The sequence below is a fragment of the Arvicola amphibius genome, chromosome 6 (genome assembly GCF_903992535.2).
Source record: "Arvicola amphibius chromosome 6, mArvAmp1.2, whole genome shotgun sequence".
Taxonomy (NCBI): Eukaryota; Metazoa; Chordata; class Mammalia; order Rodentia; family Cricetidae; genus Arvicola; species Arvicola amphibius.
In genome coordinates, this window is record NC_052052.2 from 15153042 (window position 1) to 15177352 (window position 24311).

General features: G+C 42.3%; 1 protein-coding gene across 5 annotated transcripts in view; it reads right to left on the bottom strand.

The window, feature by feature from the left end:
• Usp48 (ubiquitin specific peptidase 48) overlaps positions 1 to 24311 on the bottom strand; it is a 70741-nt gene that overhangs the window by 29910 nt on the left and 16520 nt on the right. For 4 of the 5 annotated variants that reach the window (XR_006020831.1, XM_038332516.2, XM_038332514.2 and 1 more), the window contains 10 exons: positions 23047 to 23171; positions 22293 to 22401; positions 20372 to 20505; positions 19380 to 19462; positions 13950 to 14129; positions 9770 to 9898; positions 9110 to 9259; positions 4459 to 4656; positions 2683 to 2797; positions 455 to 585 (listed from right to left, as the gene is read on the bottom strand). Coding sequence is in view for 4 of the 5 variants with exons in the window: in XM_038332516.2 (XP_038188444.1) it covers positions 455 to 585; positions 2683 to 2797; positions 4459 to 4656; positions 9110 to 9259; positions 9770 to 9898; positions 13950 to 14129; positions 19380 to 19462; positions 20372 to 20505; positions 22293 to 22401; positions 23047 to 23171 (1354 nt within the window). In the remaining variant the exon portion in view is untranslated. The remainder of the gene's footprint in view (positions 1 to 454; positions 586 to 2682; positions 2798 to 4458; positions 4657 to 9109; positions 9260 to 9769; positions 9899 to 13949; positions 14130 to 19379; positions 19463 to 20371; positions 20506 to 22292; positions 22402 to 23046; positions 23172 to 24311) is intronic. The other variant, XM_038332515.2, reaches the window with a different exon arrangement.

The following is a 24311-nucleotide window of genomic DNA, read 5'->3' on the forward strand; positions in this document are numbered from 1 at the left end:
TAAAGGAGAGGCCCCCAAGGCTCTGTTGAGTCTTTGAGTGGAATTTCAAAAGTCTGACCATCTATTATTTGCCCTTAGCTGTTTCTGAGACCTTGAGACTTAATAAACATCTTAACATACAGGGGCATAAATTTTTATTAAGACAATTTTACTGAAAATGAAGACTGAAAGGCCAGGGCCTAGTGTTTCCCACGGAGCACATGAGCAAGCTGAACACAGTGCAGTTGTGGGGAAATGGCGGTAGGGGGACCACAGTGCAGCTTTGCCAAGGAGACACTCCAACTCTGCAAGCACACGTGAATGTTCAAGAAAAGGCTAGGCACAGAAACCTACAGTACAAAACAGCAGCAGCTGGGGTGGTGGAAGGAACCCCATGGATAAAGAGAACAAAGCCACCTCCCCACCAAAAGAACTACGAAGGTTCTAGCTCTGGAATCATGGATTCCCCCATCACCTTTACTAAAGGGGCTCCCGTTTATCTTCCCGTTGCTTTGCTCCGCCTCACCATCTTGCTCATCTAGTTGTTCAAGAGCCAGCAGGCGCCAGCTGCGCAAGGAAGACTTTCCCACCCAAAATCCATCATTGCTGTGGAAAAGAGAGAATGTTAAACCCTAGCAGGTGACTCTTAGTGTCCCTCCTTTTGTGTCTTTCCCCTGAAGCCCACAACTAAAATGATTATAAACAGTCAAATCACTACTGTGCACACAACAGATTAATCTGATTAACAAATTAATCCGATTCCTGATCTGAGCCATTTTCACGCCTCACTACTGAACTCCAGGTGTCTGCTGCTTTGTTTCCATTCTAGATAATGCTCTTTCTCATACGTTGAATTCAAATCCGTTTCAATCATATTCAACTTTCTTCCACTTGATCACTCCTCTCAGCACACACAGCTGTACCTTTAAGTTGCCACAAAGATACTTGGATATACACACCCTTACTGATGTCACACACACACACACACACACACACACACACACACACACACACACACACACACACTCAAGCCACAGAGGAGGCCTTGTAGAATTGGGCCAAAGGGAGACCAGGCTTAGGTCTGCTAGGGAGATACTTAGAAACAAATGACATGAACACAGCAAGTGCCATCACTTAATGACTCTTGGTTCAATTAGAGGTGCTCTGTGGAGTGGGGCTTGACACCCAACATCCACTGAGTCCCCCGTTCGTCTCAACATCACTTCATCCTTGCTGAAGGAGACATTACCTTCCCAGGCCTGAGTGATGGTTCTCCAGACAAGCTTTCTGTACTCTAAGCCTGAGTACTGGCTCACATGGTCAGGTCCAGACCTCTCCCCTTCCTCTTTTACAGAGCGAAGGCTGTGTCTGACTCAATTTATTTTCACAGAGTAAGCACTGCAAATTCTTTTTTTTTTTTTTTGGTTTTTCGAGACAGGGTTTCCCTGTAGTTTCTAGAGCCTGTCCTGGAACTAGCTCTTGTAGATCAGAGATCCGCCTGCCTCTGCCTCCCGAGTGCTGGGATTAAAGGCGTGTGCCACCACCGCCCGGCCTGCAAATTCATTTTTTAAAACAACTCTAATTTAGCTGGGTGATGATGGTACATACCTTTAATTCTAACACACAGGGGGGCAGAGAGGCAGGTGGACTGTGAGTTCAAGGCCAATTCGATCTACAGAGAGTTCTAAGACAGCCAGAGCTACTCAGAGAAACCCTGTTTCAAATAAAACAAAATTCTAGTTTAAGGGCTGGAAAGAGGGCTCAGTGGTTAAGAGCACTGGCTGTATTTTCAGACGACCTGATCTTGATTAAGAGAACCCAAATGGTGGCTCACAACTGTCTGTACTCTATTCCGCAGGGATCCAATGACCATTTGCACCTTCTGTGGGAAACATGCATAAACAAGATGTACATGCAGGCAAAACAACTACTCATAAAATAAATAAATTTTTTAAATTAAACTAAGAAATGTGTATGTGGTGTGTTTTGCAACGTTTAAAGGTGCATGTGCACACATATGCTTAAAGGTACAAAGTGCACATATATGTTTAGAGGTGCAAAGTCAGTGGTCTTCCTCTTTATTCACTGAGGAGGGGTCTCTTTACCCGGAGCTCACTGCTTCTAGCTTGTCCCAGGAATCCCCCACTTCTGCCTCCTGGGACTGGCTATTCAGGATCTGAACTCATCCTCATATTAGCAAGGCAAGCCTATGGCACATAAGATCATCTCCCCAACCGCAGAAAGAAAAATATTTTTGTTAAGCATCCTGGGCTCAGCTAGCAGAGGCGCTTGCTGCCAAGCAGGGCAGGACCTGAGTTCAATCCCTTAGACCTACACGGTGAAAGGAGAGAACCACTAACTGAAAGCTGTACTCTTTCACGTCTACATGGTTCAGGAAACGTGCACATGCCCACAAACATGAACATACACACATACACATATAAGTGAATACTGCGGGGGGGGGGGGGAGTAAAGGATGCTCACTCGCTCCTGTAGCCCAAGATGTCCTCCTGTCTTAGCCTCTAAAGTGCTAGGAATGCAGCTGGATTCCTAGCTATGCTCACGATACAGGTTTTACTTGAGAACTGCTCCACTAACGACCTTCACTTAACAGTCAACTCTTTCCTACAATGAGTAAGCAGCTGTCTGATTACTGCCTGGCAATGTTGTAGGCTCTCATAAACAGCATGCTGTGTAACATACCCCTTCATTGTTGTTTTCAGCAAATTGTTGACGGTTTTGTAATCTTCATTTAATTGGCTCTTCAGGCGCAGTACACGACAACGTTCTACAACACAGTCCTTACACAGGGCTTTCACTAAAGGCAAGAAAGACATCGAAATAAACTTCATTCTCACACAGACTTCCTATGAGAATGTTTCCAGTACTAAACAAAATACACAAGAATTTTAAATCTAAACCACAAATCCCTGCCATTCCCCAAAACAGGGTTTCCCTGTTTAACAGCCCTGGGAGACCTTGAACTCAGAGTTCTGCCTGCCTCTGCTACCACACCTGGCCAAACCAAATTATTACAATAGTCTTTCTATATCCTGATTTTGTTGATCTAGACACTCATTCATACATTAAGTTTTCTAAATAATGAGACAGTGTTTATCAACTATAGTAGTTAATCAAACAAATCTAACTAGAGGAGGGAGGGTCAACAACATATCCGACAACTATACATGTAATGGTCTTCATGAAAACATGACTTCCCAAGCACAGAACACTGAAGGGATGAGAACAATAGAGGACACGGCACAAGTGCACAGTTGCTCCAGAAATCACATGCAATGTTATTCTTCTTTTCTGTGTTTAAATCTCATTTATTACTGTGGGTATATAATACACGTGCACATGCATGTGCCACAGCACACATCTGAGGACTACATGGAGTCTGTTTTTTTCCATCAAGGGGATCCCGGGAAGCATTCGGGTCAATGGGCTTTGTGGCAAGTGCTTTCACCTACAGCGACATCACATTGGTCCTAAAATGTGATTCCTTGAAAGATCTTACGGGAGTCGGAGAAATGGCTCAGTGGTTAAGAGCACGTGTTCTTGCAGAGGACCCAGGTTCAATTCCCAAGACCAACATGGTGGCTCACATCCATAACTACATTTCCAGGGGATGATGCCCCCTTCTGCCCTCCTTGGCACCAGGCATACACATTGTACACAGATATACCAAAAACACATATAAAAAGATTTAGCCAGGCAGTGGTGGTATGTGCCTTTAGTCCCAGCACTTGGGAAGCAGAGGTGGGTGGATCTGAGTTCAAGGCTGGCTTGTTTACAAAGTGGGACAGCCTGGGATGGAACAGCCATGGATACACAGAGAACCCCCCCCCTCCAAAAAAAGATTTTTTTTAAAACCATAAAGCTTCCCATTCTGTAATTTATTAATTCTGGATGGTGAGTACTTTAGAATGCAAAAGGCCTAGAGGATATAATTAAATTCTATGCATAACCAAAAATAGCACTTCACTTTAGGAAAGAGGAACTGGAGGCCATGCAATTCCCTTAGCCTCATTGGAGATTATCAAAGAACCCATGTTGCCAGTTGCTCATTAAAAAGAAAACTGTGGGGCATGTAGTGCAGACATACTAAATAAATAAAAATTTTAAATAAGTAGACAATTCCTTGAGAAGAAGTAGCCAAAACTAAACAGATTGGCTATTTTTTGCTACATAGCTTCTGTGCATTCAAGGAAGAACTAAGCAGATTTAGGAACTAAGAAGCAATTTCCCAAACCTACACAAAAAAGGCTAGAATGAACTTTGCAAACACAGGCCCAAGGCTTTTATAAAGATTCCTGTCTGTGCTGCTGGGAATCCATCCTGTCTGCACTCCACCAGTCACCCAGCAGTACTTCAGCTCTACTTGGCAAGCACATTTTGCAAAGTATAAGAATGCTCAGTCTAACAGTTAATTTCAGGTTGTCACCTAGTACTGAGAGGATGGACGCTCTGACTTACCAGTTAGTCTTGGACCTCCTCCATATCGACTGTAGAAAATGTCAGCTGCATATTCCGATATTCTCTTCATAATTGATATTTTATCTGGATGAAGCTTATCATGGGAACATAGGCAAGCATGATTATCAATAGGTTTGGTGGGTGTTGATTCATCCAACCACTTTTGCAGCCATTCAAGAGAGACAAATTCATAGGACTCTAAGAAAAAAAGGAATGGGAAGAAACTATGTACTTTTACAGTTTTGGACTAAGTGATCCAAGACATTGTCCTCAAAAGACAGTGCAAACTTTGTCCAAAGTCAGCAGGATCAAAAGACTCAATGGGAGGTGTCTGATGTGTGATTACAAATCCCAGTTAGCTAGCACTTCTGTGACCTCGTGCTGAGCATGGAAACACATCTGCACAGAGCCCTATGGGATCGGCGGGTATTATTAGCCACATTCTACAAGAGGCATCCACAGAGAGAAGTGCCTTGCTTGAGAGCACAGCAGAGCTTCCATGAGGACACTTGGGTGCTGGATGGAAAATCATCACCTCATCCCTTACTCTGCACAAGTGTGTGATATATATCTGAAGATTAAAATGAGAAGTCAGGATCGAGCTGAATTAAAAATTTAACCTTGTCACCTACAACCACACTTCACAAGCTCATTTCATCATTCAACTTTCCTGAATCCAAGATGGGGCTGGTGTTAAGAAAAAGTATTTATGATTTCCCCCAAAATCTGTGTTACGATCTATTCATTTCATTGTTATTAATTTCAAGAAAATAATGCATTTGAAATAAGTTCTAGGGCAGAGTACACTAGAACAGAATTATCAATTTTCAAGTTCAAAAATTAAGAACACCAGACATTTCAAAACAAATTTTAACTTGGGGAGAGGGAGTCCCAGAGTTCCCCAAAAAGGAAAGTTAAAAATAAAGGGACAGCTTTGATTACTTACAAAGATCTCCAGTGAGTCCCAGCATAAAACATAGAAGAAAACACACAAAGGTTGAATTCATGTATTTGTATCGTGTGCTACTTCTGGCGAGATCTGAGGGGCAGACACTTGAACGCAAAGCTCATTGTGACCAGTTTCACACTCCCCAGAGTCACACATTCAGAAAGTTAACTCCCACTTAATTTTATTTAAAACATTTCAATGTTTTGACAAAAAAAAATTGGTGTGTCAGATCCACTTTTGCACTGAAACTGGACAGCAAAGGGCAGCACTAGGCAGCTGCAGGGGGAGATGAACTGCCTGCTGAGACCAAAGTCTAATCCAAGTTCTGCCTTAGAAACTCAACGTGAGCAAGTCACTTAAACTCTCTATGCTTCAGATCTTTAATTTGCAAAATGAAGGTAATAATACCTGCCTTCTACCTACCTCACAGAGATGTTGCTGAGTGTAAAAGATAAGATATGTGAAGCATTTTGAGCTTTTTGGAAGAAAAGAGATATAGAAAAGTTAATTATACACAGAAACAAAATATATAAGAGGAGACCGTAAGACACGGGAAAGGTAAAAGGGTTGTGGCATCCTATAAGTATCAGCATGACAAGGGCTGGGGTGTAGTTCAATGATGCGCTATTTTCCTAACATGAGTGCAGCCCTGGGCCGAATCCCCAACACCATCAACAAATGAAAAGCAAAACAATAATACATACATGCTTTAGTGAGGCACACAGCTCAGAGTAGAGACTGCCCTGAATGTGCACTGGCCTTGTTCAATCCCCAGTACTAGTATCACCCCAGACCCCAAATCATACCATAGCCAATTATATTCAAAACACCTCCCTCATTCTGTACTGTTTATCAGGTTTAGGCTGAGTGTAAAAGGGAGGTGTGTGTGTGTGTGTGGGGGGGGGTGACCCTTATCTGTGGGAAATAAAGTCTTCAATATCAAATACTTCCTATACAAAGTCAGAGAGTAAAGTTTTGAGTATTTTCAAGGGGAGTGAGGGACTGATATAGGTTCCCACTTAAGGAATAATTCTCCAGGTTCTTTTCTTCCAGCATCCATGGAAAGGTGAACAGAGAGCGACACCTTCTGCTGCTGCTGCGAGGTTGGGGGATGATGGGCCAAATGGATCTGCCTATTGAACCTGGCGGTGGTGGCTCTCATCTATAATCCCAGCACTCGGGACTAAAGTGGGAGGGTCATGCATGTTTGAGGCCAGCAGGAGCTACATGGTGAGCTCCAGACCAGCTTGAGCTACAGTGAGACCTTGTCCCAGAAGACAAAAAGAATTAACCACTATAAGGAGGAAGTCCTTGGACGATAAAGATACACAATGAATATGTGCTCAAAGGCAGGTAGGTCAAAGGTAACCTGTCCAATCATCTACTAGAATCTCACTGAAAACTTCCAAATGAAGTTTGCTATTTTAGCTTTTAAATGATTATGAATTAATGTAAGATCCCAAGATTGGGGGGGGGGGATCACTTCTGCTTTACAGTAGCAGACACTGTGTACACGATTCTGATCTAACATCCTACTTATTATTACCCAGCTTTGCCATTAGCATGCTGGGGTCCTGGGAGAGCAAGCATTAGCTACGGTGATGCCCCTGTAATCCCAGTACCAAGGAAGCTGAGGAAGGAGAACTGTCATAAATTTGAGGCTACCCTGGGTTACTGAGTAATGTCATCTTGAAATAAGCCAAATATCATGAGTGAGTTTAATGTGAGGTCCAAAATAAATAAAATTTAAAAAATGGATTTTGAGTATAACAAAGTTAAGAGTCCTGAATAATAAATAATAGCATGAAAAAATATAAGTTTCTCTAGAATTCAAGTACCTTCAAGTTTAAATAACAGCAGCCAAAGAGATAATGTGATTTTTCGTTTACACTTGGATTTTTAGGACAGGTGGCCTTTCAAAAGAATACTCATACAACAATATAAAACGATTATTGTTTTAGAATGAGGAGTTCCCAATAGGTAAGGGTCCTGATTGGTCAAGGTATAGAAGACATCATGGCGCCCTAAGAGTGAGCTCACACGATCCAGGGTCTCTCCAGAGCCAAGCATGCACTTTGCCCCAAAAAAGCTTCACGCTCACTCCCTCATGCCACTCTGTCTTTGCGGCAGGAGCCCTCTTTTCCTTCTGCACAGTCCAAGAAACTGACTACAGTTTGGAGAACAGATTTCTATGGTCAGCACTTTAGACTGGAGGCCCATAAACTGAGTGCTCTTACTCCTGAGTTTATCTCCTAATAAGTACAGGTCAGTGACTTCTTTCAGATACTTCTAGCACTTAAACATAGTTCAAGAACCGAGTCACAAAGAAGGAAGTGAATCAAAGCAAGCAGCAGTTTGGTATGACGTTTTTCCTTCTTTGGGTCCTGGGTCAGGACCTATCTTTTCAAGCACATGATCCCCATCTGAGCTGTACCAGTCACAGGAGGAAACACCTCAAGACTGTTCATACGGGCCTAGGGATGTAAGTTATCTTTGATATAAATTATAGCTGTAATGGAAAATTAATACAAAAAAGCGAAACCATCTGTACAATTTTATGCTTGAAAACTTATTTTAAGTTCATACACATTGCTCTCTTCCATATGCAGGAGCAAGGCTGGAAGATACCACTGAAGGCACAAGGTAAATTTGAATAAACAAGGACACATAAACAGATGAGCAGGCTGTATCAGAGGTGAACTAGATAAGATTTTCTACCTTAACATTTCATATGAAAAATTGTACACATATATATCAGTTAATACTCTTAGAAAACAAAGTATTGGGGGCTGGAGATGGCTCAGAGGTTAAGAGCATTGCCTGCTCTTCCAAAGGTCCTGAGTTCAATTCCCAGCAACCACATGGTGGCTCACAACCATCTGTAAGGAGGTCTGGTGCCCTCTTCTGGCCAGCATGCATACACACAGACAGAATATTGTATACATAATAAAGAAAGAAAGAAAGAAAGAAAGAAAGAAAGAAAGAAAGAAAGAAAGAAAGAAAGAAAGAAAGAAAGAAAGAAAGAAAGAAAACAAAGTATTTAAAAACAGAAGGCCACAGTGATCCAAGCAGATCTGGCTTTAGAAACATTTCATCTCACAGAAGAAAAAAAAATGGTTTTAAGACAAAGTTTCATTATGTAGACCAGGCTAGCCTTTATCTCACAGGGATCTGACAACCTCTGCCTCCTCGGGTGCTGGGATTAATGGTATGCACCACCATGCCTAGCAGTAAAATATCTTCTTTAAAAAAATTTATTACAGCATGTGTGTGCATGGTGAGGAGGTTGGCATGCAAGCATACAAAGGTCAGAGAAGAGTCTGTTGATGTCAGTTCTTTCCCACCATGCGTGTGTCCTGGGAATCAAACTCGGGTTTTTAGGCTTGGCAACAAGCACCTTTTCCCCTTAGGAATCTCTCCAGCCCACAGTAAAAAGGTCTTTACAGGTCAAAAATGCAGAGGGTTGACCTAGGATTTATCATTCAGGAATAGCCTCCCAATTCAAAAAGGAAATGACAAAGTTATATAGGATGCTTGATATCTAGTTACTGCCAGTTTACATAGTGTTTAAGCTGGCCTCTATCTAGGAGAGAAAACTGGTTTTTCATAAACATTTTTGCAACATTTAAAGATTAAAGCACCACAAAAGCAAAACCCCAGACATTCAATGGCAATAGTGTTGTCCTGGAATATCTCACAGACCAGTTCCAGCAGGCAACCTTTGGTACAGCTCCTTCACCTCCTCGTGTTTTGCTTTGCCTTTGTCCACACTCTGCCTGCGCATCTCAGCCATTTCAACACACCACTCCTCAAACTTGGAATTATCCCGATCCACCAGCTCTTGAAGAAAGGCTATCCAAGAGAAAAACACAAAAACCAACCTTATTCTCTCTTCCAAAGACAAAGATTACAATGATATGCACATTATCATCTAGAGATGAATAAATGGAACCCTTCCTCTACTGGTGAAGCCGAAGGTGGAATGTAGTCAGGCGATCCCCACCCAGACTGCCCAGAAACATCAAGTGGCTCTACACACTACAGTGCGTGGACAGGCCAGGGAGACCAGTTTCTTTAGCTCCACAAGTTGAACAAAATAAACCAAACATCAATTTACGCTACCTTCTAACATTGAGAATTGTTTCTGCCTTTTTTGGGAGGTTGGGGTAATAGAATAGTCTTAAGGCTCAGTCATTCCAAAAACTCAGTAATTGTTAATTTGTGACCAGCATTCACTTCCATTAACATCTACCATACTGAACAGACCTGTTACAATGTGAGCAATCAGGTGATGGTCATTAATCAACCTGGAAGTTCAGAATTCTACAGCATTTCCAGAAGCAATTTAGAAAAAGTGATTACCTGGGACTTGAACCACTGTGAGATTCTTTTCCTGGGTTTGCAGTCTATAAACCAACATGTATGCATTTCGAGAACAATGAGTTCCTTTGCCGCACTTGGGTTTACGGGTCTGGGACTTAGAAGGCTCTGCTGGGATAAAGAAGTAAAAGACAACTTAACTAGATGGTCCATACTTTAGGGGCTTGGGGGAATACATAAAAAAATACTTATATGCTCAGTGCACAAACATCCCCCAAGCGCACATTTAAAAAGCTGTGTGCAGTGGCACACACTTGCAAGCTCAGTACTCAAGCAGTGGGGATAGGCAAATCCCTGGGGATCACTGGCTCTAAACAACAAACTCCAACCTATTTAGAAACCCTGTCTCAGAAAAACAAAATGGATGGTGCCCAGGGGACCCAAGATTGACCTGACTTCTGCATACACCCGAGTGCACATGCACATGCATGCACATACACATATTCTAGGAGTGGAGATCTGGCTCAGCAGTTAAGAGCACTGGCTGTTCTTGCAGATGAACAGAGTTTTCAGTTCCCAGCACCAAGTGTTAGTTTACAACCAAATGTAACTCTTGCTTCCAGTTCTGCCACTCTTCTGAAGATCACACAACCTGTTCTGGCCTCCATGGGCACTGAAAGCCTGTGGTACACTTATAAATAGGAAAAATAAGCACACACTCCAGATAAAGAATCTTAAAAAAAAATGTCTATGGGCTAGAACAATAGCTCAGTGGTTAATAGCACTGGCTAGTCTTCCAGAGGACCAGGGTTCAATTCTCAGCAGTCAAAGGTGACTCATAACAACAACCTGTAACTCCAATCACAGGGGATTTAAAGCCCTATTACAACTCAGGGGCACCACTATAGGCCCATGGTGCACAAACATACATGCTGACAAAATATCCATACACACAAAATAAAATTAAATTAAAAAGAAATTATATGTCTGAAGTAGACACCCAAGATCAGAAACAATGAAATGCCATAAAACATAGTAATTCCTTAGACAAAAATTCTTTTATACTAGTTTATTCTGTACATCTGTGTGTGCTGAGCACAAGCAGCACTGGCAGAAGTCAGGCAACTTTTGGGTGTATTCTACCATGTGAGCTCCAGGGATGGAATTCAGTGAGGCTTGGCTGCAGGCACCGTTATCCACCACTGTCTCAGATTTGAAGATATGTAAAAAAGACAACAGCCCTATTCTTGCTTGTCACATCCCCTTTAAGTTTTGAGGCAGAGTCTCATACTAGAGCCAAAGTTGGTCCCAAACTTGTGGCCCTTCTGCCTTGCCGCTAGAATGCTGGAATAACAAGCATGTGTCACCTTCTCTGGCTTTAACACACCATTTTTTAAAGATGAAATTATGTTCCCTGAGGACAAACCTAGAATAAAGCAAAATTCCTATTGGCTGAGAATGAAATACAAAAGTACACTCAAGGTCCATTCAGGGAAATCTAGCTAAAGTTGGAAACCAACTTGAGATCACAGTTAAGTTCCAGTTCGGCCAGGACAAAAAAAACAAACAGGACTCACTCACTACTCACAGTGACTTGAGTGTCATTCCCCCTTTTCCCTTTATTTTGAGACAGGGTCTCACTCTGGATAGCACTGGCAGGCCTAGAATTTGCTATGTAGGCCAGGCTGGCCTCATCTCACGGAGTGCTAAGGTTAAAGGTGTGTGTCACCTTGCCTGACCTTAAGTGTGAGCCTCAAATTATAAAAATTAATCCAAAGATAGATGATTGGAGCCTATTTTCATCATAGCACTCAGTGAGGCTGAGACAGGAAGATTTCAATAGTCTAGAACTCTGTTTTAACAGTGAGAGATTTAAGCCACTAATGAGGCCATATCATACACCACCCCACCCACACAGTAAAAGCAGATAAAAGAAAATTCCAAATACGTGCATAGTTATAACATCAGAACTTAGAAGGCTTGTCACAAGTTTGAGGTCAGCCTGGTCATAAAATAAAACTAAATGGTAGTGGTGGTACACACCTATGATCCTGGCATTTGGAGGACAAAGGCAGGTGATCTCTGTGAGGTCAAGGCCAGCCTGATCTACAGAGTTCCAGGACAGCCAGAGCTACACAGAGAAATCCTGTCTTGAAAATCCAAAAACAAAACAAACAAAAACTATTTCAAAAAATCCAAATGAAAAAGTTACTTAAGTATCAGAACAGAATACTGATAAGCAAAGAGATTATCGTAAGCTCTTTTAAATTGAGAACTGCCACATGTATAAAATAAATGGTAGACCCTCACAAGACGTTTAAAAACTTATTTTTAAATTGCGTGTATTTTTGTGTGCGCGCACACGTGCATGCAGATGTGTGAACAGAAGTATAGGTGCCTACAGAGGAAGCCCTAAGCACATGGAGCTGGAGAGCCTGTGAGCTGCCAGATGTGGGTGCAGAGAACCAAACTTTTATCCTCTGAGAGCAACAAGTACGTCTAGAAAAAGTTTCTGTGTAGCACTAGTTGTCCCAGAATTTATTCTGTGGACCAGGTTGGCCTCAAACTCAGAGATCTGTCTGCCTCGGCCCCCATAGCGCTGGGATTAAAGGTGTGCGCCACCACTACCCAGCATGCACCAAATCCTCAGCTAAGCCACTGCTCCTGCTCCCTAAGACTTTAACTCTTACAACTCCATTGCCACAATGTAGACAACTACAATAAACTTCAGTAAAAACACACAAAATGAAAACACAATTACTTACAATCTAGGGTTTACCTTATGAAAAGTACGATAAAATAAATTTGATCTTAACAGTGTTACCATAAAAAAACACTACATTGAAAATTAGGAACTTTAAAAAAAAAAAAAGCCCACCACAGACCTGTTTAGAATGCTTATTCCCCAGCTAGTGGCAGGACCTAGAACAGGTGTGGAAGTTTAGGATGGGGCAGGCTGGCAGATACAGTGTAGTAGGGCTGGTCCTTACTCCTAGTGCTCTCTACTGCAAAGTTCACCTTGGATACCTACAGACTTCAGCCGTCAAGAGCTGAGCTGCTTACTCAGACCGTCCCTGCCATGAAGGCCCACAATGCCCTAAAATCATGAGCTTCGCTTTCCAAAGCTTTTAGCCTTTAGCTTTCTATGTCAGGTATGCAACACTAACAAGAAAACTAACAGTCAGCCAGGTGGCGGCGCACTCCTTTAATCCCAGAACTCGGGAAGCAGAGGCAAACAGATCTCTGTGAGGCCAGCCTGGTCTACAAGAACTAGTTCCAGTACAGGCTCCAAAGCTACAGAGAAACCCTGTCTTGAACCCCACCCCCCAAAAAAAGAAAAAAAAAAAGTAATAGTCTATAAATGGAATAAGACTTAAGAGACACTAAGCCAGCAAGGCAGGCCTAGGAGCCAGTGCTCCTCCTCCCCTAGAAGCCCTGGCAACTCGGCTTTGAGTCAGGTGTGCTGGTGCACAGATGTAATCCCAGCTGTGCCATGGCAGAGGAACCAAGAGGCACATCCAACCTGGGACTATCTCAAAATAACTAATATCTTCAGTATATCAAACAATAATAATACCAAAACAATAATTAAAAAAAAAAAGTTCAGATCCCAGGTGGGGAAGTGAAAAAGATCACTGGCTCCCATAAGATCTGACAACTCACTGGAAAACAAAGCTACAGCTGATGATAACAGCTGAGCTGATGAGAGTGGTCATGAGACCATACTCAGAACACAGGTTTTCTGCCACAGTTACTAACGTCTCAACTCAGAAAGAAGATGGCATACCTTCCTCTGGGAACCCATAACCATCCTTCCCCTGCCCAGGGAATAAACTATAACTGTAAATGACCCCTTCATCTTCATGCTTTCCTGGTCATCTCTGGGGCAAAATGTTTGGTTTTTCTTGAAGCACAAACTGCTAATAAAAGAGGCCTAGTGGTGTTAAATATCCTTAATAACCATTAACAATCTTGACACATGATAGCATCAAACATTGCCAGTAAAAAAAAAAAATTAATATTTTAAGACAGGCATGGTGGCGCACACCTTTAATCCAGTACTAAGGGGGCAGAGGCAGGTAGATCTCTGAGTTCAAGGCCAGCCTGGTCTACATATTAAGTTCCAGGATAGCCAGAGTTACATTGTGACCCTGTCTCAAAACAACAACCACAACAACAAAATTTATATTTTAAAAGGGCACTCACAACTTAAAAGTTTTACCTAGATCTTCCTCAATCCCTAGTTGTAATTTCTTCCCCTCCATCTTCTCTATGTCTTCATCATTGAACTTGTACCATTCTCCAGACTGAGGATCTTTCACATGGGCGATGTAGTGGCCAGAATAAGCACTCACTCCTCTGTGGATGAGGACGGCACTGAGTTCATACACAAAGGACCCACCTACAAGGAGAAAGGGGCATAAGAATACTTTCCATGACAGCATGCCTAAACTGATAATAATGTTATCAGTTCTTTATCCATCTGACCAAATACAAAATGTGACACCGAAGAGCCAGGCATAGTGGTTGTACCCCTACGACCCAGCATCCCAGAGACTGAGGTAAGAGGATCAACAAGTTCAAGGCTACTGTGGGTTATTTGCAGCTAAACTACTCAAATCGGAGAAGATAAAATAAGGTGACTTTTCTTCCTTTTTACAGTATTGGCAACTGAAACAAGGGAGGCTGAAGCAGGAAGATTACCACAAGTTGGACGACAGTGTGGGCTATATATTACATATATACATATATGTATATGTATACCTATGTGTATATTTCATATACATATATGTAAGTATGTATTATGTATTCTAGAGAAGGCTGGAATATACGTGAGCCACGTCTCAAAACAACCAAAACATAAAATAGGAAAAAAAAAAAAAAAAAGTAAAAACTTTTTTTTTTGGTCTGGCTTGGAACTCAGCTATGTAGATAAGGCTGGACTCAAACTCGGAGATTCATTTACCTGCCTCTGCCTCCAGAGTTCTGGGATAAAGGTGTGTACCTCTATGCCCAGTTCAAGTTTGGAAAAAGTAGCTGGGTGTAGTGGTATATGTCTTTAATCCCAACACTGGGGATGTAGAGGGAAGTGGATCTCTTTAAATTCCAAACTAGCCTGATCTACTGAGACCCCATTTCAAAAGGAAAAAAAAAAGAAAAAGAAAAACCAGGTTAGGCATGCACAAGGTATACAAACATACATAAAGACAAATCACTCGAACATATACAATTAAAACAAAATGTAAAACAAAAAAACAATCAAAACAAACCTAAAAGACAGTGGTTCCAGCACCCACAGACAGGCTCACGGTCATCCATAACTGGATCTAATGCCCTCTTCTGACCTTTGTAGACACAAGGGATCTACACACACACACACACACACACACACACACACACACACATACACAGAGAGAGAGAGAAACATACGCACACACGTACAGGCAAAGCATTCAAGCACATTAAGAAAAAAGAAGGTGGTGCACGCCTTTAATCCCAGAACTCGGGAGGCAGAGGCAGGAGGAACTCTGAGTTCGAGACCAGCCTGGTCGACAAGAGCTAGTTCCAGGACAGAGTCCAAAGCTGCAGAGAAACCCACCTCAAAAGGAAGAAAGAGGGGGGGGGGGGGTGAGAGGGAGAGAGAGAGAGAGAGAGAGAGAGAGAGAGAGAGAGAGAGAGAGAGAGAGAGAGAGAGAGAGAGAGAGAAAAGAGAAAGAAAAAAGAAAACTAAATTCTTTAAAAAAAAGTACTTACAGTAACTAAGCATAATTCATCAGCACAATATATGGAACCATTCCTATGTCTATAAATACTTAAACTGTTAGGATCTGGAAGCTTTTCAGAAACAATATAGTAGAAGTCAAAAGAAAAAAACCTTCACATCCAACTTTATTTTGTTGCTGTAACTCTTAAAACAATTCATCACTCAATTAATAAAAATGCTGGACCCTGTGTTAGACTAGAAAAAAATAATAGCTGACTAAAGGAACAAAATCCCAGGATACTTGTAACTTAGTGAGTCGGACATTAATAAAGATTGGTATGTGGGTCAAAACTCTGGGCTAGGATAAAAATACTAGTGAGAAGGGACACATATTTCTGAACTGGGCCAGGGAGAATCCCAGGGCTCCTGAGGAAGAATGGAAAGCCAGGAGACAGACCTGGTTGGAAGCTTTTGGACCAGCTAGCCTTGGAGTACACAGCATACATAGCAGCATAAACAAGACAGACCCCACTCAACAAGGTGGAAGACAAGAACTGACCCCCAAAGTTGTCGCCTGACACATCCAGACATACACTATGACAAGCGCACACAGTATTTCTGTCTTAAATGTATTCAACTGGCAAGAACTAAGAACTCAGAACTAAACAGCACGTTAATGTCGCCAGCTAACCAGGGCAAAGTCAACATATGATTTCTTTCTGGTACCAACAATATGAATCTTCCCACTCTTCAATTCTTCCCAGAACACACAAGAAATTGTTTTTTGTTTGTTTGAGTCAGGGTTTCTCTGTATAAGCCTGGCTGTCCTGGTACTTGCTCTGTAGATCAGGCTGATCTCGAACTTGGGGGTTCACCTGCCTCTGACTGAGTGATAGATAGGATTAAAGGCATTCATTACCATGGCCTGGCTTGAAACTATTTATTTTAGTCAACCACATCATGCCAACAGATGTCCAAATTTTATCCTTTGAGGTTGATCATTGGTAGATAAGACATTTTTAGAGTTTATGAATGAATCGTGAAGGATTTTTCTTTCTATGGCAAGCTTATTTCACTTTCATGTCTTGTCATTCAGGTTTATCCTTGTTGCCACAAAGGACAGAATTTCTTTGGCGCTATAAAGTACTCCAAACATTTTACATGTAAAATCCATTATTTTCTTTAAAACCAGAATTCTTATGTTTACTTAATAACAAAAGTGAATCTTTTTTTTTTTAAAAAAAACTGCATTTTTAAAAATTATTTATTATGTATACAGTGTTCTGTCTGCATGCATGCCTACAGGCCAGAAGAGAGCACCAGATCTCATTACAGGTGATGGTGAGTCACCAAGTGGTTGCTAGGAATTCAACACAGGACCTCTGGAAGAGCAGTCAGTGCTCTTAACCTCTGAGCCATCTCTCCAGCCCAGGAGTGAATCTTTCTGCCGCAACAAATATTTGTAGAAAATTACCACTGTGGCGGTTTGAATGAAATGCTCCCCTAGGCTCAGGCTGTAAGGCCTGGTAACCACTTAGTGAGACTGTTTGGGAAGGACTGGGAAGTGTGGCCTTGTTGGAGGAGGTATTTCATTAGTGGGGGGCTTCGAGGTTTCACAAGTTCATGCCAGACCCTGTCTGTCTGTCTCTGTCTCTCTTCCTGTGGATTAAGATATAAAGCTCTCACCAACTCCATCATCCATACTTCACAAGGACAAAGCGTACTTTCAGAAGATGGAATACAGAGAAGAGAATCTACCATCAAAAAATAAACCCATGGGGCTGGAGAGATGGCTCAGAGGTTAAGAGCACTGACTGATCTTCCAGAAGTCCTGAGTTCAATTCCCAGCAACCACATGGTGGCTCACAAGAATCTATAATGAGATTTGGTGCCCTCTTCTGGCATGCAAGCATACATGGAAGAAATGTTGTATACATAATAAATAAATAAATCTTAAAAAAAAAATAAAAATAAACCCATGCCAAGGAACTGTATAGATAATTTCACTACTTGATCTAAAACATGGTTTCCCAGGGGCAGAGAGATAGCTCATTAGTACAGTTCTTGCCACACCAAGCGAGGACCTGGGTTTGATAACCAGCATCCACTTTACAAAAATCAAGGCATGAAGCAAACGAGACACCGCAGCAGATAAAGGTGCTCCCGACTAGGCTGGTGACTGGAATTTAATCCCTGGGTCCAAGATGGAAGGAGACAACCAGCTCTTAAGTTGTTCCTTATCTCCACACATGCACCCTGGCATGTATAAATGCATGCATACACAAAATAATTATTTTTTAAAGCAAAGTATAGGTGGTTTGCCTGTCATCCTAGTGCTGCATAGATAAGAGACAATTGGATTCCTGAAGCTCATATACCCTAAGTGACAAGTCTACGTTCAGTGAGAGCATGCTAGGAGAATGAATGAATGAGTGAATGAATGAATGAATGAAATGGAAAGAGGAAGGAAGGACAGAGGAAGTAAATAGCTCTTGAAGTAGACTCCTCACATCCACATGCATGCATACAAGTTTACCCACTGTAACAGATATGAAGCCATATATACACAGATATACATACAACTAAATAAGATGATTCCAGAGCCAGACTTCCTACAATATGCTTACAATTACTGAGACAGTCAGGGTTAAACAGCAAGGCTTTGTCTCAAAGGGGCTGAAGAGATAGAAGCTCAAGGAGTAAGAGCAAGTAAGAGTATTTGTTGCTCTTGCAAAGTACGGCCAGTTCCAATGGAACTGACGCCCACTTCTGGCCCCTGTGAACAGCAGGCACATGAGTATGCACATATACTCATTTAAGAACTCACAATTATGGAGAGTAAAATTAAACTTCAAAAGGAAAGCTGCCTAGCCTTGCAGAGCAGAAGAAAAAAGACAAAGAAACTTCATGGCCACAGATGGACTCTAAGTCTGGGTGGTCCTCAAGCCTTACTCCCTGGTGACAGCTAACTAGGCAAGTGTTCCAGAAACAGGCCAAGGGTCTTTATGGAGGAAGCTGAATCTGTCCCATTTTAGGAAAATCTCTCTATAGATCACTTCTGATGGAGAAAGCCAGCATGTCCAGTCATGCCTCTCAGTAACAAGCTTGCAAACCTAGAGAAACAAGGACCTTGAAAATGCCAATGAAGAGCAGAGAACAGCATGAGGGGCTGTAGAGCAGGGCTGACGATATTGTATGTAGGAAAGCAGGTGTGACTAGCCAGGAGGCAAAAAAAATAAACCAAAAATGTAAAAATGCTTGGGGGAGGGGGTGTGTGAAGCCAAATGGTGGTGGCACACAACTTTAATCCCAGCACTCAGGATGCAGAGGCGGGTTTACATGAGTCCCAGGACAGCCAGGACTGTTACACAGAGAAACTCTGTCTCACAAAAAATGGGGAAGGGAGGAGAGTGGAGTGGAGGGGAGGGGAGGGGAGGGGAGGGGAGGGGAGGGGAGGGGAGGGGAGGGGAGGGGAGGGGAGGGAAGAGGGAAAAAAAGATGGGAGGGAAGCATCCAGTGGGCTTTAGGTTGCTGCAATGGTTTTCCTCATTCAGGAGGTTCAGGCAGATATTCACCTTCACGGTATTTACAGAACCACATTTTTAGTTTGAAATTTTATATATTTTATCAATGTGTTATATATTTGGTCAATGTTTTATATTTTTAATATATTAAATATAATATATATAAAATAAACATACAAATTATATATTATATATAATAAACATAATTTATATATATAATAAAAAGACTGAGCAGGATCCGATGGGACAAGTAAAATTTAAGTGCGCTTACTCTTACAAATGAAAAATAAAGCCTTGTCAAAAAAACTTCCGTCTACAGAGCCTGAAAACTGGGACCTGAGGAACGCTGCACACTGCTGCGTGGAGAGCAAGCCACAGGTTCATCTCAAGCTAACAATAATCACAGCTTGATCAAAAACAGTACCTTTGTGCTCCACATAAGGTTCCATATCCAGATTCTCCGAGAAGCCGATATAGGCATTGAGCTTCTTCTTGTGTCCAGTTTGCCTACCATGAAAAGGACAGACAATATCGACAGTCACCCATCAGCACAGTGTGCACATGCTGCCATCTCCCTGACAAGCCCCACAGTAGCTACGCTCCATCTGGTGGTCTAGCACACATGAGCAGATACTGATCCTTCTGCAAACAGAGCTCACTCCAAAGCAGAGACTGGATTCCGATGTGCAGAGCCACATATGAAAGAGTCCCAAGAAGAGGAAAATTTTGTTTGGAATGTATGATCATACAGAGTATCAAGGTAATTCGGTCAGGTACTTAGTTTTGTTTTTTTGTTTTTGTTTTTTCAAGACAGGGTTTCTCTGTAGCTTTGGTGCCTCTCCTGGAACTAGCTCTTGTAGACCAGGTTGGCCTCAAACTCACAAAAATCCACCTGCCTCTGCCTCCTGAGTGCTGGGATTAAAGGTGTGCTCCACTACCGCCCGGCTTGTTTTGTTTTTTGAGTCTGGGTTTCTCTGTATAGCCTTGGAACCTGTCCTGGAACTCTGTAGACCAGGCTGGCCTCAAACTCAGAGATCACCTGCCTCTGCCTCCCAAGTGCTGGGGTTAAAGGCGTGAGCCATCAAGTTTTTAATTAAAAAGCTAAAAAATTAATTAATAGTATTTACAACCACAGATCCTCTTTACATCTCCAGCTCTCATCTATATACAACTGACTTCTTTAAGACTGGGGAGGGCAGGGTTTGAGAGGATTTCTCTGTATAGCCCTGGGGGTCCTGAAACTCAAGAGATTCACCTGCCTCTGTGCCCCAAGTGCTGGGATTAAAGGCATGCACCACCACTGTCGCCTGGCTTCTCTTTATGATTCTTATTGCACTATCATGAAAAATATATGGAAGAACCAAAGGCTTCATGTGAGTCATCGTACCATTGACTTGCTATTCGTGTAACACTCACCTGTCAAACACAAAACGCATCAGCTGCAAGTTCAGAGTGCAAGGAAGGCTCAGGAGTCGAATTTTCCTTGTAGCATTCTGTTTGCTTTGGCAGTTTTCACAGAAGTATCGATTGTCTCCTTCTAATTTTTCTTCCTGATCAGGAATAAGAAACACCATTAGGAGGGATGTGAAGAAAGCAATGGAAGCTCTGGAGTAAAGCACAATTAATTATGTTAGTTAGCAGCTCCCATCCAACTGAAGACACCACACTCCTCCTCCCTGTCTGTGGTATCCTTCTCCCTACTCAAAATCACTTCATACCTCAGGCTCCTAAGTTTAGGAAACTGGCCATAGTTCCTTTCCCCTCCTTACATGCTTTATAAAATTCTCATTTCTCCCCTTCAAATAAAACATGAATACCAACCTTTGTTGTGCTGTGGATTGAGCCCAAGGCACTCAACATGCTGAGCAAGATCTCTGCCACAGAGCTATCCTTCAAGTCAAAATTTTTGCAGGGTCTCATGCAACACAGAATAGTCTTTACTTGAAATAGCTGAAGCTGGCTTTGAAGTCCTGCTTTGCGTTTCTATCTCCAGCATTCAACTCTATCCTCACCTCACAAATAATTCCTCTCCCTCCCAACCCTGCCCTTCTCAGTCTTCTCCCATCTTAGAAATGACAATATTCTTCCAACTAATCAGGCCACAAACCTTAAAATCCCTTGACTTTCACCTTTGTACTCAGTGCATAAGTATGACTGACTCTACTCTGAAGATAGAAAAGCCAGCTAGTCAGTTAACCCTGGGTTAACCGAAGACATGAGTACTACTCACCACGTCTTCAGTTAACCCATGGTCCTGGCAGGCCCCGCCCCTCAGCCTCTTTTCTAGGCAGCACTCACAGTCATCCTGGTAACACTGTGTCTCTCCCAGGACCATAACCATGATGGCCTTGAAGTCTCACTTGATGTAAAAGTCACACTTTAAACCAGGCCTCTCTGTTGTGGCCACCTCTATGCTTTTGTCCCTCTTCCTTTGCTCAAGCACTATGCCACACACAACCTTCTTGGCCTCAAACCACAGGTCAGGTCACCACAGCTCTGCTCTCAATGTTTCAAATGCCCATGAGCACCCTTCTCCTGCCTTCTGGTATCGCTCACTCCTGCTGCTGTAACCGTTTCATTTCAAACTGCAGCCAGCCACACCTACATGAAGGAGGACCTTCACAGCACATGCAGTGGTAGACCACTACACATTAGAGTCCCTGGTAGTCATGCTACTGTACTCAAACTCCATTGAGACTGATTTTGCTTCATTTGGCCAATAGTGTCAGCCCAACATCACCATGATGCTTAATACAAAGTAAACGCTCACAAAGTCTTTAGACGGATAAAGTCAACGCATGACTAATGGTTTCAGCTACTACTGTGTACAAGACAGAGAACGTACACATGACACTGTTTAAAGACAGGAAGCTGTATACTCCAAGCTCATTTATAACACTGCCCACCTGGTCAAGATTGATAATGAAGCCTTCTTCACACAGAAGAAAAAGGAGTCACTTCTATCTCTGCAGAACTCCAAACACACAGAAAGCAGAAACATGAAGGGAGGGGCTATGTTCCCACTTAATGGGAACATATCTATCTATTACATAACAAGATAGGTTAGCTTTATGGTAACAAAGATCAGATTTCCTTAAATACTGTGCTATCTATAACCGTACACATAATTTCACATACAAATGAGCATGAAAATCCTAAAAGTAGCTAAGATGCAGGTTGCGTTGGTACATTTTAGTTCCTTTTGGGCTTTTATAAAAGTAGGTATTTCTTATATGGAAAAGTCTCCAGTAATGGATGTACCCATGAATCAAAATGCCATCCAAAACAGCATGGAACCACGAGTGACCAGAAGCCACATATGCTGAGATACAAGTACCTTCAGGAATTCGGAGATGCAATCTGTTAACTGCTTGTGGCCTTGGATGTTTAACTCCAGTTCATAGAACTTCGATACAAGCTTAGACTCTCGGCCGCACTGATTGCAACTGCAATGTAAAAGCAACAGAATTAAGATGACGGGGCTGGAGAGATGGCTCAGAGGTTAAGAGCACTGATTGTTCTTCCAGAGGTCCTGAGTTCAATTCCCAGCAACCACATATGTGGCTCACAGCCATCTGTAATGAGATCTGGTGCCCTCTTCTGGCCTGCAGACAGAACACTGTAAACAAAATAAATAAATCTTAAAAAAAAAAAAAAAAAAAAGAATTAAGATGACGGACAAGAGCAACCCAGTGTCATTACAACACATGCTAGACAGGGGAGTGTTTATAACCTTCATTATTTTGTTACAGAAACTGTAGCATATGAATTACAGGGAGAACAAGGATAAAGGCTGACTAGGGAATCAGTCACTTAAGGACTAGGACATTCCCAAGAGCTGCTGAACATGATTTAGTTTTCTAGCCAGTTCCAACCTTACATCTCAGCCCACACTACATGGCTGTCACACAAAGACTTCAGCCATACAGTTCCCAACACCTGTTGGCATTCAACTGCAATTGGCGAGGTAGCTGCTTTCATGTTCCCATGGAAATGTACTGCTATAAATACTTCAGGTCCCATGATAACCCATCACTGTGACAACAGGGGACTGAACTGAAAGGTGATGCCATGAGAGCTGCAATACTCACACAGTCACATAGGCATACTCCCCACAGAACTGCTGTTGCACAATGTTCCGCACATCTGGGTTCTTCTGTTTAGACAAAGTGTCTTCCAACAACGACATGAAGAGCTTGGAAAACTCTTGGGCATCCTGCAGTTTGAATTAATGAAAAAATTTGTATCTTACTTAATGACTTCTAATACAAATGCTACTCAGAAACAATCTGTATTTCCACCTTAGCATTTTACAAAAAAGACTACAGCTATACTGTATCAGTCCCACAAATCAGTTTTGAGAAAGAGCTGACAGTTGGAGAAATGGCTTAGCAGTTAAGAGCACTGGCTACTCTGTCAGAGGACCCAGGTTCTGTGCCCAGCACAACTATCACAATCCCAGAAGATTCTATGCCTTCTTAACCCCATCAGGCACAAGGCATACACAGATGTGGACAGATATACATATGTACAGGCAAACACCCAGGCATAAATTAAAAACAAAACACAATTTTTAAACAAGGGGGTTGGGTGGTGGTGGCGCACGCCTTTAATCCCAGCACATAGAAGGCAGAGGGAGGTGGATCTCTTTGAGTTCTAGGGCCCAGCCTGGTCTACAAAGTACTTTCCAATACAGCTAGAACTATACACTGAAACCCTTTTGGGGGGAGAGGGGCAGAAGGGAAGAATATAGTCAGGCTGGAGAGATGGCTCAGTGGTTAAAAGAATTGTTTGCTCTTCCAAAGGTCCTGAGTTCAATTCCCAGCAACCACATTGTGGCTCACAACCATCTGTAATGATATCTAGCGCCCTCTTGAGGAAGAGACCTGATCAGTTATCCTCATCAGCTTAGACCATGAAACCTAATATGGATAAATTCAACAGAACCATCATATATGGGCTACCCATGCAAGCCCCATGCAAAGGATAAAATGACAAGCATAATAAGAAACACATCACATCAGAAAACAAGAGCAGTAAAATCCAAAGAAGACCCGGGTGGTGGTGGCGCATGCCTTTAATCCCAGCATTTGAGAGGCAGAGGGGGCAGGTGGAGGCAGAAGGGGCAGGCGGAGCTTGGTCTACACAGTGAGTTCTAGAATAGGTTCCAAAGTTACAGAAATCCTATCTCAAACAAACAATTCGAAGTAGAATTTCTTTTAGATACGTTATCATTATATAGGCCTGGTTGGCCTGGAACTCAAGAGATCTGCCTGCAACTGCCTCCACCTCCCAAGTGCTGGGATTAAAGGTCTCTACCACCGCACCCAATCAAAAAGTGCATTTTAAGAAGCAC